Source organism: Miniopterus schreibersii (assembly GCF_964146895.1).
Source record: "Miniopterus schreibersii genome assembly, chromosome: 12".
NCBI lineage: Eukaryota > Metazoa > Chordata > Mammalia > Chiroptera > Miniopteridae > Miniopterus > Miniopterus schreibersii.
In genome coordinates, this window is record NC_138112.1 from 54,851,030 (window position 1) to 54,866,453 (window position 15,424).

The following is a 15,424-nucleotide window of genomic DNA, read 5'->3' on the forward strand; positions in this document are numbered from 1 at the left end:
TGCTCTTCCACAAATGCATATTAATATATTCCAAGGATATGAACAGTTCTAAAAGTTGTATGAGAGAGAAATTTTTGGAGATTCAAATTAAAGGTGTGTTACGCTACAACTGAGGTACTTAGAACTTTATTATTCAAACAAAAAATATTTTCAATTACCTGCTTCAATGGGAGGAAGGGGTGATGTTCATAGCTATGAAGGCCAACATTTCATAACTGTTATTACAACAGTTAAGCCCACTAACAGCCTGGAGAGTTCAAAGTTCATTTTGAAAGAAACTTTTTTTTGTCTTTTCCCCCACCTCAGAGAAGAAAGCCTACATTTTAAGTAGAAAGCAGTACCTTAAAGAAGATACGTCCTCTTATTAGTCCATATGGAATAGGTCCATAGTATCTGGAATCTGTAGAGTTCTGTAGATTATCACCTTCTAACCAAACATGTCCCATTGGCACCTGGAATTAGAGAAGAAAGCAGCCCCTTTAAAAAAGAAAAAACAAATTTGGGTACTATAAATAAAAAATACGCCTTGTGCAAGTAGGGAAAACATCCCAAAGTTATCTTTTATAAAATACATACAAACCCTATGATTTCATTTTTGCTTTTATTTATGCACAATAAAATAACTTACTAAATATTGGTAAGTAATATTAAGGTTTCAATTTTTTAAAATACTACCTTCTTTAAAATACATGCTTGCCACATGGTTCCCCAAAATTAATTTGTGACACAAACCCCAAACTGAGGTTATGAGAGATCAAAACAGTGTGACAGGGTCATTAATTTTATAGACTTCAAAAGAGGCCGTTAGGATGCTGACTAAAAATGTGCCCTCCTGTCTCAATAACAGCATAAGCAGGGTAGCCACTCATTCAGCAACGTCCTGGGGCCAATAGCAAGGCCAGACCTATTAGAATGCTCATGAAGAACTAAATGGTAATTGATTGTGACATCAATTACAAATAATCTCATCATTTTATTGGAGTGGGCTTGTCAGAATTCTAATTAAGATCCCTGTTCTGCCATTGTACAGGCCATATCTTCAATGCATTATACTTCAATAATGACCATCAAGAACTAGGAGGACCTATTACGAAACCATCAGTTGTAAAATTAATGACGGTGACCTTCTACTAAATGAAAAGATCCTAGTTCCTATATGTCTTGTTTATTAACAGGTAAATAATGTAAGTTTACATTTTTACTCAATGACAATAAGTATATTTCGAACAGAACATGCTTTTTTTTAAAAAAAGCCCTTTGATATGAGACATTTGCCCATTAATATATTGTTCAACACAAATTTTTAAAAAAATTACTCTTCAGCAACAATCTTTTAGAGTTTTTGTTACCCAAGAAAGTTGAATTATTGACCAGTCCAAAATGATCTGCTGGGAAGGAATTTATTTTCACTGTTCTTTTGACTGGTTATTACTTGAGACCCTTATATAAATAAAAGTATTCCTATTGGGTTTAATAAGAAATGACTGTGATTTTTTTTAAATGTCACAAATTACTTTTCTAAGACTTCATTTTTTAGAGCAGTTTTAGGTTCACAGCACAATTAAGAGGAAGGTACAGAGGTTTCCCATCTACCCCCTGCTCCCCGCCATACATAGCCTCCCGTTATTGATGTTCCCCACCACAGTGGTGTATTTGTTGTACTTGGTGAACCTACACTAATCAGCAAAGTCCAAACTTTTTACCTTAGCGTTCACTCCGGGTCTTGTACTTTCTATGGGTTTGGGCAAATGTATGACATGTATCCATCATCATGGTATCATACAGAGTGTTTTCACTGCCCTAAAAATCGTCCGGGAGCTATTTATTTCTCCCCTTGCCATTACCTTTTGGAAAAATAAATTTATACAAGTATGTACAACTTTAACTTCACTTTACATCAGAGATTACCTGATGTTGGAATGATATAACATGCAGAAATATCTGCCAAAAAAATGAATCAAGTTAATTATTTTCATTTAGATATACTTAAATTTCTCTATTTGTAGAGAAAGCACTTAAGTTTCTTAAAATAATATGAGATACTATAAGATACTATAAGATCACTCTCTTTTATTAGCATTACTAGTTGTAGGTTCTAAGGCCAAGAGTGAGGCTAGTTCCTCCCTATGTAAGTGCATTCATGTGCAGTGAAGCATAAGATTGCTCAGGTGGACAAATGGGTACATATCAGTTCATAAATGAAGAACAGAGTATCTGAAAAGCCACGTGTCATTAACGTTCTGAAGTACTGCCTTAGGAGAAGCCCCATTGTGAACATCTTTTGCTTTCAGATTTCCATAGTTTCTCCTTAATATGTGTTCCTAAGTTCTAAAAATGGGTAATATATATGAATAGTTAAATAAAATCATAAAGTTGGGGACACCAGTAAAAGCAAAAGAAAAACTTCTACAGGCTAATAGGCAACACTAAGAACTTCAGAAGCTCTAAAGCAGAGCTGGCACTCAGGTACCCGCCACGAAGGCTTGATGTTCTGGGTTCTCCCCTATGCTCTGGCTGTCAGAGTTCAGATCCTCAGCCAGGTGAGCTCTGGGAGCTGCTCGGCTGCCCACTAGCTGTTCTTTACCATGATCAACGTGTCACCTAGTCACCATAAAGGCACAATCTAGTAAGCACTCAGCCCCAAAGCCAAGACAGTGTCTCGGGCAGGTGTCTAGACATGGTTCTGTATCTCCGCTCTCGCTGACGGGTGGTCCGTAAGTTCTACCCGCGTAAACCCCCCTCTCCCCCGCCTCGGCTGCCGGCTGAGCAAGCCCCCGTGCTGCCTGAAGTCTCCCCGGCTCGGGGAAGCTGCCTTGGGGCAGAGGCCGCCCCCGAGGGCCCGCGCCGCCGGCCGGGCTGTCAGCCGCGGCTTCGCACACGGCGGCCTCTACTCGTTCTTTGTGCGAAGGGCCGCTGCCAGAAAGGTTTAAATGACCTAATGGTAAAGTCTTTAATTACTTTCAGCATACTAACATGAAGAGAACCCTTTCTGGTGAAAGCTGAAAGTTTTGATGGAAGTAAGGTGTGCCTTTGGCATATCCACCTTGCCCCCTTCAGGGCCATCCCCTAGGTGACTCCGTCTCACCCTTTCCCATCAGAATCTTCGGGAAAGGTTTGCCAAACTCAGCCTGCCTGCGGTTACGCAGAAACGAGGAAGTTCACGGTGCTGTTACCTGTGTCTCAAAACTGGCAACGATGTAAATATTCCTCAGTAGGCAGAGGTTAAATAAAATAGTTTATTTCTATAATAGCTGGTTTAAAAAAAAACTAACAGATTTACATGAATATAGTCTTTGAAAAAAGTAAGTTTACAGGGTAATGTGCATAAATGTTCAAAGAACACCGTCAAAACTTTATGTTTCAAAATTTACATTTTTGTAACCAGTATATGTTAGACAATCACACACACACACACACGTCTTGTACTTTTTATAAAGGGAACATTGTCTGTTAGGAAGAGGTTTGTGGAATTAAAAATATTTTTTTGTCTTTGGTAGTATGGAAAGAGAGGGGCCTAAGTTCCAATCCAGATAGCAGGCTAAGCTTTTTTGTATAGTACAATAAGTGACTGCAATTAGCAGTATTGTCACCAGATCACTAGGTAACTAAAATATTAGTTTAGCTAAGAACTCATTTATTTAAACAAGCAGAGTACAACACAATTTGGGTAGGGGTCTGAAACTTAAAACTTGGCCTTTCTGGTATGGAGTGAGGCAAGGAACACAACACAAATATCCTAACTTTGTTAGATTAACCAAGTTGTTATCACTAAATTGAAAATTCAAGCCAGATAAAACAAATACTGGAGCAATATTATTATAACAAAATAGCAACAGATAAAAAAGTAGATTAAAATATATTTTAAAATGTATTTTTTAAAAGCTATTACAACTTTTCAACTAAAGTAGAACAGGACTTCAATAAATGCATTTGTAATAAATATTTTGCAAATGGCCAAAAATGGAAATCCCCAGTTCCATGTTTTGTTCATTACTTCTTAAAACCAAAAATTTTAGTAGTTAGATGCTTTTCCTTTTTATACTTTTGTAAATCTGCCATGATAACTTGAATGAATGTATGAGCCTGAGTAAGAATATGTAGATATATTTTTACAATGAATGCCACATAGAACATTTTACTTTTGCTCAAATCTGCATTTTTCCAGGGTCTTAGATATAGGTAACTTTCAGGCTAAATTTTAAAGCATTAAAAGAACCCTTAAATCATTCTTGTTTTTCCTTTCTACGTCAGAGGTTTACTTCCTTAGTTGTGATAAAACCTAATCTCAGGGCTGGACAAAAGAATCAAGCCTCCAGTTCTCAGCTATACTTATGGAGGCCTAGTTAAGTGCCTCTTTCAGTACAGGCAACAAATGTAATTGCCTCATGGCCTGCGGGTGTCCATTTAACAAAAGAGGCTTTTGTGAACCAACCCACAGGTGTTACCTTTCTTGATTCAAGTGAAATCTGATGAAAGAGTCCACAATATCAAATAACACATTTACTAAACTATAATCAAACTCATTTATTTGATTAAGCAAAGAATATCTAATTAAGTAAAATTTCTGACTGCAGAGTAAGACATTTGTATTTCTGACCTTTCAAAAAACAGAAAAGCCTAATAACAGATTTGATTTTTAATTAACCCTTTGTTTGCCAGATGTTTTATAATTTACAACCAGCAAAGGTAAGGGTGGGCACTGGCCCTACTATTGCTTATGCCTCTTTAATGGTTCTTCTAAAATGGCTGAGTGAAAGGGAAACAACAGTTTATTTTTTAAATGTATCTATTGATTTCAGAGAGAGGAAAGGAGGGGGGGAGAGAGGGAAACATCAATGATGAGAGAGTCCTTGATCAGCTGCCTTCTGCACACCCTCGACTGGAGATCAAGCCCACAACCCGGGTATGTTCCCTGACCGCAAATTGAACTGCGATCTCCTGAATCCTAGGTTGATGCTCAACTGCTGAGCCACGCCAGGCAGGGCAACAGTTTTTTTTTTAAAGAAACAAACAAAATGACTTTAATAGTCATTAAAGAAAAATAAAGGCATGGAGAGGGGCAAATTTTTTTTTTTTGGACATGACTTATTTTCCTTTTCCTCAATTACACAGGAAAAGGAAAGGCGCACACATTTTACGAAAGCTATCAGAAACCCTGTTTCTTTTTGGCAAAGACAAACAGGATAATTTCCCTGCCCAGGAAAAAAGTCCATATAATGAATACATTCACAACATGTCATCTTAATCTAACAATAATACCCAAATAATCGTTTTTATGTTACCATCCTTCAGGTAAGCAGCAGGAGCAAGCAGATCAGAATCTTCAGTTGACCTAAGAATGTTCAATTACTCAGCCTATAGTTTTAAGTACTTTGTCTTCTTTCCTGTTGGCTCTGCTTGTGTGTTTAGTGGGCACAGAAGCACGAGCTCTACCAAACTAAATGATTCCTTAAAATTTATCAAAAATTAAAAGTTGTGAAAATTCTCATCCCAGTGGAAAGTCTCACATATCTAGGTTAGCAGCACCGTGGCTTATAATACCGGTGTTTTCTTGCTGCTTTGTAACATGCACACCTGCTTGTATGTGCTACTCCTCCCCCCTATTCTTACTTTAGGTAGAGAATAGTTTAGTAGAATGAGAATGCCTTTGTGGACGGAGATTAAATGGGTCACAGAAACCTGTAGAACTTTAATTACCCAAAGTCGTAACAGAACTTCATTTAGTTGCTTATTTCAAGACACTGGAACCTATTACACCTACTCAGCAGCAGCTGCCCAGCAGACCACTGTATCGCATCAGGAAGCCACGACACTTGGAATATATTCTCTTTACTGCTATGAGAGTTGGAGTCGGCTTCAGATGCTAACATTGAACAGCAACGTTACAACTTCAGTCTCCCAGTTACTTTTATAGGGAACCTTAAAATACAGAGGTTTCTTATACCCTACAGATAAAAGTACATATAATGTTTGCATTTTACTGAATTGCTCAGCTGCCTCCCTAGACTCACACCAGTGGCAGTGACTTTCCAACTTTGAACTGGAAACTCAAACCAACTTTGAGTGGTTAAAATATTTTTAGATAAGCAAAACACATTAGTTTCAGGAAGACTTGCAATCTTTCAGTAGAAACATTGATCTTCATATATACATACACATACATATATACTCAAACATATAAAATTTCTATAAAACTATAAACTGCATATTTAATATCAGATCATTCTGGAAATGTTCAGAGAACACATCAGAAAATGCTTAAGTTGTAGGGGCTGCAGAGAATATACTTTAGTGTTAACATCAGAAGAAAAACACCTCAGAATTGTAAACAAGAAGTCAAATTTATCTTCCGAATTGTGTTAACTATAGGATGAAAAAGTCACGTCATCTCCGCAGTGAACTTCACTTTAGCAAGAGAGTAAACATATTTCCTCCACATCAGCTGCAATCAAGACATTAGCAGTATGCCATGATTGATTAACCCGGGCGCCGTTGCTGAGAAATGGATGTGCAGCACAGGTTTTTATCACTATAGTCTGCAAAAAACAAGTCCCTTGTTTAGATATCCTTGTTGTAATAAGTGACATTATTAGGTAGTTCTTCTATTTAAACGACATAAGGATTTAGTGTATCAGCAGCTTATAATAAACAGACTCTTTCAATCTCATGATTCCTCTTCCTACAAAGAAGTACTTTTTCTGTTTATAATTCAAGTGGTAATAGAAGACCATATGGTTGTGACTTTTAGCAGAAGTAAATGACATTTAAACAAACAGAAAAACAGCATTAGGATACTCCAGGCTTTGAACTATAACCTGAATATGCAGTGCACATGAAGGGGCTATCAGTGTTAACTAGATCAAGTGACCTTTTTCTTTTCTTGTTCTTCTTTTAATTGAATTTACTGGGTGACATTGGTTAATGCAATTATATAGGTTTCAGGTGCACAATTGTATGACACATCATTTGTACACTGTACTGTGTGTTCACCACCCCGAGTCAAGTCTCCTTCCATTACCATGTATCTCCTCAGTGATCATTTTCTAATGCTGTCAAATTAGTTAGATTGTTTTTCAGTTTGTTAATCAGTTTTATTTAAATATTTTCTAATACACTATCAAACAGCTTTATTACTGGCATACTGTCCCATTTCCAAGTTCTCCTTTTCAGAACACTATACTACCTGTGCATCCTGGGAACATTTAATCAGTTCTTCCTGAAATGTAAAACTGTCTCTATTTCTTACATTTCTACCAATAACAACAATGAAGTTATTAACACACTCTATAATACAAAAAAAAAGTAAGAAATACTACATTCCTTATTAACGTACCATCAGTCTGTGGTAACAGACGATCACTTTGTAAATAATATTTCACCTTTTTGTATTACACTGGAATCTATGGTATCAAGAACTAAAAGGCTTTAAATAGCCTGATATTTTGATAGGTGGAATAATAAAAGTAAAAATATATACTCTAATAACTATAAATATGTTTCCTTTTATAATAGCAAAAGACTGCTATGATCTAACTAGAGGAACATAATGAAATCTTCATAATCATATTTCTGTTAATATGTCCATTTTCAATACAGAGTGGCTGCTATGGTTGAGAAACTGAAATTCAATAAAATTTTAATTATGGAAGATTTAAAAATTGATTATTCATTTTGCAATGAACGACCACTGGAAAGAAGACATTAACACTTAAAGAAGCAGTTGACCAACTACAAGGAACAACTTTACCCATCGTTAATCTGCCAACTAATAAAGGATCAGAAGAACAAATACTTGTATAGTAAATGTCCAAAAGGCACATGCATTTCTGCTGAAATGTAGAAAACTCTTATTACCTCACAATGTATTTAGTAGGCACTGCGTGTTGAAAGGGCAACTTAGCCATGATCGTAACAAAGCCACCATAGCATTTATGGAGAACCAAACCTTCCCTTAAAATAAGAGCAAGGTAGGTCCAGGGTTCCTCACCTCTACTGTCCCTTTAAAAGATTTAGTTCTGAGTATTCTAAACTGGTAGGTCAGTTCAAAGCCAGGTGAATTTTTGTCTGCTTAATAAAAAGGGCTGAAAAATATTCACTTCAAACAGAAGTCATTTGGGAAAAGAAACATTAGTCAGCACTCTGCTGTCCCAGTAAAAAGTAACAGGGACATTCCAATATTTTCTGCAACTTTTACCTGCGATTATGGAAGGTGGTCAGGTAGCCCCTACCATGGAACTAGCTTAGTTTAAGACTAGAATAACCACAGATTGGCCAATTCAGCATGAGCCTACAGTGTGGTGAGCTACAGGAACACCTATCTTACTGAGAAATAGTAACATCATGTACTTAACTTGGGAGCAAGTTTGCAGTAGGAACTAGTAGAAGAAACTTAGTAGAAGTGGAATAGAAACTAGAAGAAGTCATGGTCAGACTCTATTCATATATACATTTATTACCCTTCACGTACTTTTTAAGTACCTACTGGATGCCAAATCAAAGTTTAGGTGCTGAAGAATCAGCTGTGATCAAAACAAGTCCCTGCCGTCAAGAACCTTCTATTTTAGAGCATGGGTAGGCTAACTTTTTCTTTAAAGGTCCAGATAGTAAATAGCCTAAAATTGCAAGCCATATAGTCTCTGTTACAACTATTCAACTCTGTTTTAGCGAAAGTAGTGAACAGACAATATGGAAATGAATGAGCATGCCTGTGTTCCAATAAAATTACAAGAACAGGCAGCAGGAAGGATGGTCATGTAGGGTCTTGTAGGCCATCCTAAGGCCTGTGGCTTCTATTAGGACTGAGATGGGAGCCACTGGGGTCTTAGAGCAGAAGAATGATACTCCAGGATCGTTTCAGCTACTATGTAGAGTAGTCAGTGGAGGAGTAGGGAGGCAAGAAGATGGGAAAGGTATAAGCAGAGAGAGCAGTTAAGTTAATGCAAGATGAGATGTATCTGTCTTGCGCCAGGATGGTAGCAGTGATAGTGGCAAGAAGTGTCAAATTCTGATTACATTTAGAAGGTAGAGTTGTCATGATTTGCTAATGAACTGGATGTGGGGTGAAAGAAGAGTGATGGATGACTCTAAGGTTTATGACCTGAGCAAGCAAAAGAAGGACTTGCCTTTACGGTGATGAGAAACTGTGGGAGGAGCCAGACTGGGAAGGAAAATCTGGAGTCTAGTTTTGGAAATGCTAAGTTTGAGGTGACCTTTATATATGAAAGTGGATATATTAGGCAGATTTTAGATACAGGATTCTGGAGTTCAGCAAAGAAGTTGTTGACATAAATTTGGGAGTTAAGTTAGTATTTAAACCATGAGACAGGATGAGGTCACTAAACTGTGAGTGTATATAAACAAGGGAAGAATTTTAAAATATGAACCTTTGTTGGAAGAACCAACAAACTTAGAAGAAGCAAAAAGATGTGAAGAACCTAGAGTGGTGCCCCCCCAAACTAGGGGAAGCAGGTTTTGAGAACAGCTCTTTCAAATATTAACGATTGGTTAAGTAAAATGAGGACTCAAAGTTGACCACTGGATTGACAACAGAGAAATCACTGGAGAACCTTGACAAGAACTGTTTCAATGAAGTGGTGGGAAACAAAGCCTAACTGTAATGAGTTCAGTGTTATCCTCAGAAAGACAATAAAGTGTTTTTCTTTGTCTCTTCATTAGCTTTATAACAAAATTTTACTACATTTTCTGAGTTCTGGCCCAAATCCCCTACATTCAATAGGCTCTTTCTTTGCCTACTGTGCAAATCGATAGGAGAATGCCAGTTCATTTTATGTATTTCCTATTTGCTTAATGTTTCTACTTCCAACTAATTCTTTTTGGCAAACTAGAGGCTCTGGCAGTAAGCTGAGGAATTGCTATAGGACAGGAAGGCACTATTCTAGATGTTGCAGCTGAGTACAATTTGTTTCTTTTGAGAGTCACAAATTAAGCTTATGTCCTACTAGCCAATGCTCAGCCCATAATCCAAGGAAAGAATTACTGGCCTCAATGCCATCGAAATAAAATAAGCAAAGCCTACTGCAATAGACCCTTGATAGGGACTGCTTAGTTTCCAAATGCTTAATGTAAAAAATAAATCATAGCTCCTGCATGTTGCTTGCCACATGGACTTTTAGAACTCGGGGGTGAACACAATGGCTCCACTTCACGTAACCAATGATCTGTTTATATTCTTTTACGCCAACTTAGGGACAATGCTGTTTCTTTCATATGCTAAACTCTATGTTCTAGGTTCCAAATAACAGTTTTGGTGTTTTGCTCTCTGAAGCATATACTTAGAGAATAAATGTTTTTTGCCTGGAATTCAAAACACATTTAATATTCATCATCTTTACTATGCAGTCCAATCAAGATCTGAATAGTAATGTCTTCATCTAATAAACAGTAATTTTTCTAAGAGGATGCACAGGTAAGGGGAAGAAACCCATTTCACACAATACAGCACCAGTGTGCTTTGGAGATAGCTAAAAAAGGGAACACTCTAAAGGGGCAGACCCTGCAAACAGTTTGGATATCTCTTTAGAGTGTTCCAGACCTGGATGATTTTTTGTTATAAATCACCTTGATTAATGGAACACATTTGCTAAAGTGGTTCTGTAATAGCTACACAATTCTTACGGCTTCAAAAATACAGCCTAGAAAAAGTGGTGGGGGGTGAGAAAACCTTTAAAAAAATTACTGGCTTCTTTCAGAACAAATACTGCCTGATCAGAAACAGTTTCCTTTCTTTTTAAAAATAATAAAGACAAATACATTTTAAGGAAAGAAAGTACAATTTGATGAGATGGGAGTAGAAATAAATCTAGTAGAGGATATTGGGGAGGAGAAGTTGTGGCACGGAAGGCGTACAGATTCTGGGTAGAGCCAGGCTACTTGTGTTTGAATTCCAACTGTTTCACTAACTTTAAAACTGGGCAATTTAACCTCCGTGTTTTTTAGTCCTTTCATCTGTCAAATACTACTACTACCTGATTGGATTACTGTTGTGATGATTAAATAAATTAACCCTTGTAAAGAGTTTCAATAATGTCTGGTACAGATTAAATACATAAGTGTTGGCCAACAGTATTACAGCCATGTTTATACACTTATAAACATACAAAGCAAAGTGAATGGAATACACCAGGAACTAAATGTCAGTGTTCTCTAATTTATCCATTCATCAAACATAAAAATTCGATGAAGTTTTCTTTAAATAGAATATTCAAAAATAATCTACATCTTGCAGTCCTCTGCTTGTCTTTTCTGATTACTTACCAGAGATTTTACCTAAATCCTTTTGTCCTGATATCCCTCCTCTGATAACTCAAAAAGAAAACAACGAGGAGGTGTTTAAGTACCCAGATCCTGGATGCTGTCATTTATATGTGTTATTGTTCTGTCTGTAAACTACTTCTGGTTTCAAGAAAATGTTGCTAAAGCTATTCAAAAGTGACTAGAATCCCTCATGAAATGATAACAGTCTTATGAAGGTGCAACCATTATGTAAAAATCTGACATTTTTGAAGAATAAAAGGCTACTGTGACCAGTGTCCCTGATGAAGTCCAAAGAAAAACAGGTTACCTTATCCCATACTGTCATCTTCAACATGACTATCATCGTCAGCTAACAACCACGAGTATGTTTAACATAGCAATGAACGTCAAAAACATTTGAACAGCTGAACCATAGTCTATTATGGATAGTAAATAAATTCACTGATTATGTAATAGTCAATTGATCAAACTTACTCATAGAGCAATCAGAGGCTATTATAGTTCAAAACAAATTTACAATGAAGACAATTTAACTCTTATTTTTATGTTTACACTGGGGATGAAGATAGAGGTATAAAGTTGTTAATAGATGTAACAGCTATAATAGTTATTTGATAGTGACACAGAAACTTTAACTAAAGTAGAAAATTAAGTTATAGTTGTTCAGGTAAAATTATATGCTGAGTAAAGTAAGGCCACCCTCCTCTGCCATACACTGTCAGAGCAGCCGTGTGACGGTGAAAGAGGTGACACACTCCATCTGCTCCCCATTCTTCCATTCCACTGCCCATGCCCTCTCCCTAACTGGAGAAGTAAACTGACTACACCAAAAGTATATACAGTGCCTATTCTAAATTTTTTTTGGCTAATCCTCACCCGAGGATATTTTTTCCATTGCTTTTCAGAGAGTGGAAAGGAGGGAGGGAGAGGGAAAGAAACATCTATGAGTGAGAGACACATCAACTGGTTGCCTCCCACATGACCGGACTGGAGCCAGAGATTGAACCTGCAACCCAGGTACGTGCCCTTGACAGGGAATCGAACCCACAACCCTTTGGTGAGTGGACTGACGCTCTAACAGCTGAGCCACACCGGCCAAAACTATTCTAAAAATTTAAATAGGATTTTTAAAAACTAAACTACAGGCTTTATTTGATTTTACCTGATTTTCCTTTAATAAGTTACTTGTAAAATTTTCTGAGCCAGGAACCCAAACTGCATGTAGTTGTCAGGTCTCCTTTGTCTTCTCCAATCTATCACAATTCCTGTCTTTCCCTGTTTTTCATGACCATGACATTTTTGAAGAGTATTTGTGAGTTATGTTGCAGAATGACCCTCGATTAGGGTTTGTCTGATGTTTTCTCATGATTAGACTGAGGTCATATCCTCTTTTGCAAAAGATCACAAAAGTGATGTGCCCTTCTCAGTTCTTCAATTCAGGGCTGCACTATGTTGATTTGTCTTGTAATTGGTGAAGTTAACCTTGATCACTCAGAAAAGGTGACTGCCAGGTTTCTCCTCTATGAAGTTACTAGTTTTTCCTTTGTAATAAATATCTTGGGAGAGATACTTTGAGACTAAGCAAATATACTATTTTCCCTTGAACCTTTGCCCAATTTTTTGACATCTATTGGTGAATCCTGCCTGCAACAGTTATTACTGAGATGTTGATAAAGGATTTTAAAAGGAACTGAAACAAAGTCTAATGGCCAAATGGTTGTTGATACAAACATACTTAAATTCCACTGACTGCAGCATTTTAACTTATATTCAAAATAGATGTCATTTTCTTTTATGTTTTCAACTAATGTTAATAAAATATTAAACCAATGAATAACGTAATTGAAATTGTTACTTACATAACTATGGCTTTTAAAGAAACTTGATGGACTATCGGTGAGCATTTTGTCTCCTTCCAAACCAACTACTCTTTTACAAATATTCGACTTTGGATCACTTGGGCTTTTTGCAATCACAATGTCACCTCTGAGGGAAAAAGTCAGAGACACAGCGTTACTTATTAAGCACACATGCATAGCACTGCTGTAGCAGCTCAAATAGCCGCAGCCTTCATCCTGTCTGACCCTCCCGCACACTTACCAACTCTGAGAACCTTTTGGCTGACTTACGTGTTAGAACCCAACAGGGAGGGTGCTGGAAAACAATTAGCAGATTCTAAAATTTCTAAGAATTCCATAAGAGTTATCTTCTTTCACTGCATCCACTGATACTTCTGTGTCCAAATTTTCAGAAACAAAACTATGGGAAAACAATTTCATGCAAATACCACCACATTAACTAAGTACATTTTACTCTCAGCCAGGAGTATTGATGGACTTTAGAGCACATAAAAAGATAGAAACATCACCTATGCTTCCCTAGAGCTCAAAGTATCAAGGAATTACAGCATATAAATTATATAACCCAGATAATTCAGGGTATAGTAAAAAAGACTTATATTTTAGGAAAAATATTAGAAAACACAGCCAAATAACATGCTAAAAGCTGCCCAAACATACTATAAAAAATAAGTTGGCGTGATATTCATGAAAGAAGCAACAATCTACATGTATTAGAAAAATAAGAAACATCTTTAAAAATGAAAAGGAGGCAAGAATGTAGTTAATGCTTCAACCAGAACAAAATGCTCTTTCTGCTAAAATGAACAATAAGTGAATTCTGTTGAGTAACACACATATTTGAAAGGATTTAATATTTTTACTTATTATCTGTACCTAGTTCGTGAAATAATTTGATGTTACTATAAGCCTTTTCCCGAAAGGGTCAATATCTTCTTCATTTAACATTCTCTCTAATGTACAGCACACTTTGTAAATTAGGTGCTCAATAATTATTTGTTGAGAGAGTAAGTAGTAGTGAGACTGTCACTGTCTCAAGTGTAAGTGTTCTGTGCATTGGACTGAAAAGAGATCCATGTGCTTTAGATGCCAAATATGCAGATTTTCGTTTTGCCAAAAATGGATGGCTATTCTAGCTTTAGAAATAGGCAGCAAGAGTATCTGAAATCTGAGCTACAGATAAAAGAAAAGGAATACTCAGGATACTAATACTTTAAAAGTAGAAGCTACCAACTGACTACCTTGGTTTTAAAAGTTACTTTGGTATGTCTCATGAAAACGTCAGAGCTGGAGCTGTCTTTCAACCTAATGGGCCTCTGAATGAATAGAATACGAAATGAAACCTTCAAAGAATCTTAATTTACTGAATGTAGTTATTTGTATTACCCATCTGAATGCAAAGAGTATCTAATAAAAAAAGGAGACAATATTGAGCTATTCATTCAAAAACTACGTAGCCAACAAACTCAGCTCCTTGTTGAGGATGTTCAAGAACTATGAGAGTAAAATTAGGTTATTAGCATGAAAAGCAGAAGCTTGTCTTCCTGCTACCATGAGACTAGATTTCCAATTAATCTCAACACTGTATTATGTTATTTTGATATATAAGTTAAAAAGAAAAGAAGCTAGAACACAGCCTATTATATAAGTTTTATTTTATAACCCCCATATTAAGTAGATACCTTGAAGTTATTATGGGTAAAAGATCTAAGAAGAATTACCTAGGAACCATGTTAGACCAAAGGGCTTTACCAAGAGATAGTATCTATCTATAGAATCTAAGATGGTAAGATCAGTAAATGCAAAGAACAGTTTCACCCCATTCTCGATTTTTCAGTAATGTGAAAATGACTAGAGAAGATCAGTAATGAAAGAGGGGTGCCTAAACCTACTTATGCCATAAGCTAAATGTCAGCTCAAGGGAGTCAAATTTGTAGTTAATGGAGATGAAAGCTGGTATAAATTTATTTTTTCAGAATTCTGAAAAACTAATGGACCTAAAATTTTAGGGACTCAGGTGCCCTTTAGGAAATATATTAAATTACTAAATACTTGACATGCATTCAGAAGGAATAATACGTAGTTAACTAGAAAAAACAGTATCAGAGGATTGGAAACACCATTTAAAATAGGATTTTAAACGATTTAGTGGCAAGCAAATATTGCCAGTGAGTTTTTCAACTTAATCAGGAGACTCATAATAAATAAGATTCCTCACTCCCAGCTATATACAGTTCTATAGTCTAAAAATCATCAAGTGCTCACCACAGGCTATATGGCATAACACAGTT

General features: G+C 36.5%; 2 protein-coding genes across 8 annotated transcripts in view; one reads left to right on the forward strand and one right to left on the reverse strand.

Annotated features, from left to right (window-relative positions):
• DNAJC24 (DnaJ heat shock protein family (Hsp40) member C24) overlaps positions 1-1,472 on the forward strand; it is a 40,966-nt gene extending 39,494 nt beyond the window's left edge. For both annotated transcript variants that reach the window (XR_014000078.1, XR_014000079.1), the window contains one exon: positions 1,031-1,472. The gene's annotated coding sequence lies outside the window, so the exon portion shown is untranslated. The remainder of the gene's footprint in view (positions 1-1,030) is intronic.
• IMMP1L (inner mitochondrial membrane peptidase subunit 1) overlaps positions 1-15,424 on the reverse strand; it is a 41,917-nt gene that overhangs the window by 970 nt on the left and 25,523 nt on the right. For all 6 annotated transcript variants that reach the window (XM_081155541.1, XM_081155538.1, XM_081155540.1 and 3 more), the window contains 2 exons: positions 13,134-13,260; positions 342-452 (listed from right to left, as the gene is read on the reverse strand). In XM_081155541.1, coding sequence (XP_081011667.1) covers positions 342-452; positions 13,134-13,260 — 238 coding nt within the window. The remainder of the gene's footprint in view (positions 1-341; positions 453-13,133; positions 13,261-15,424) is intronic.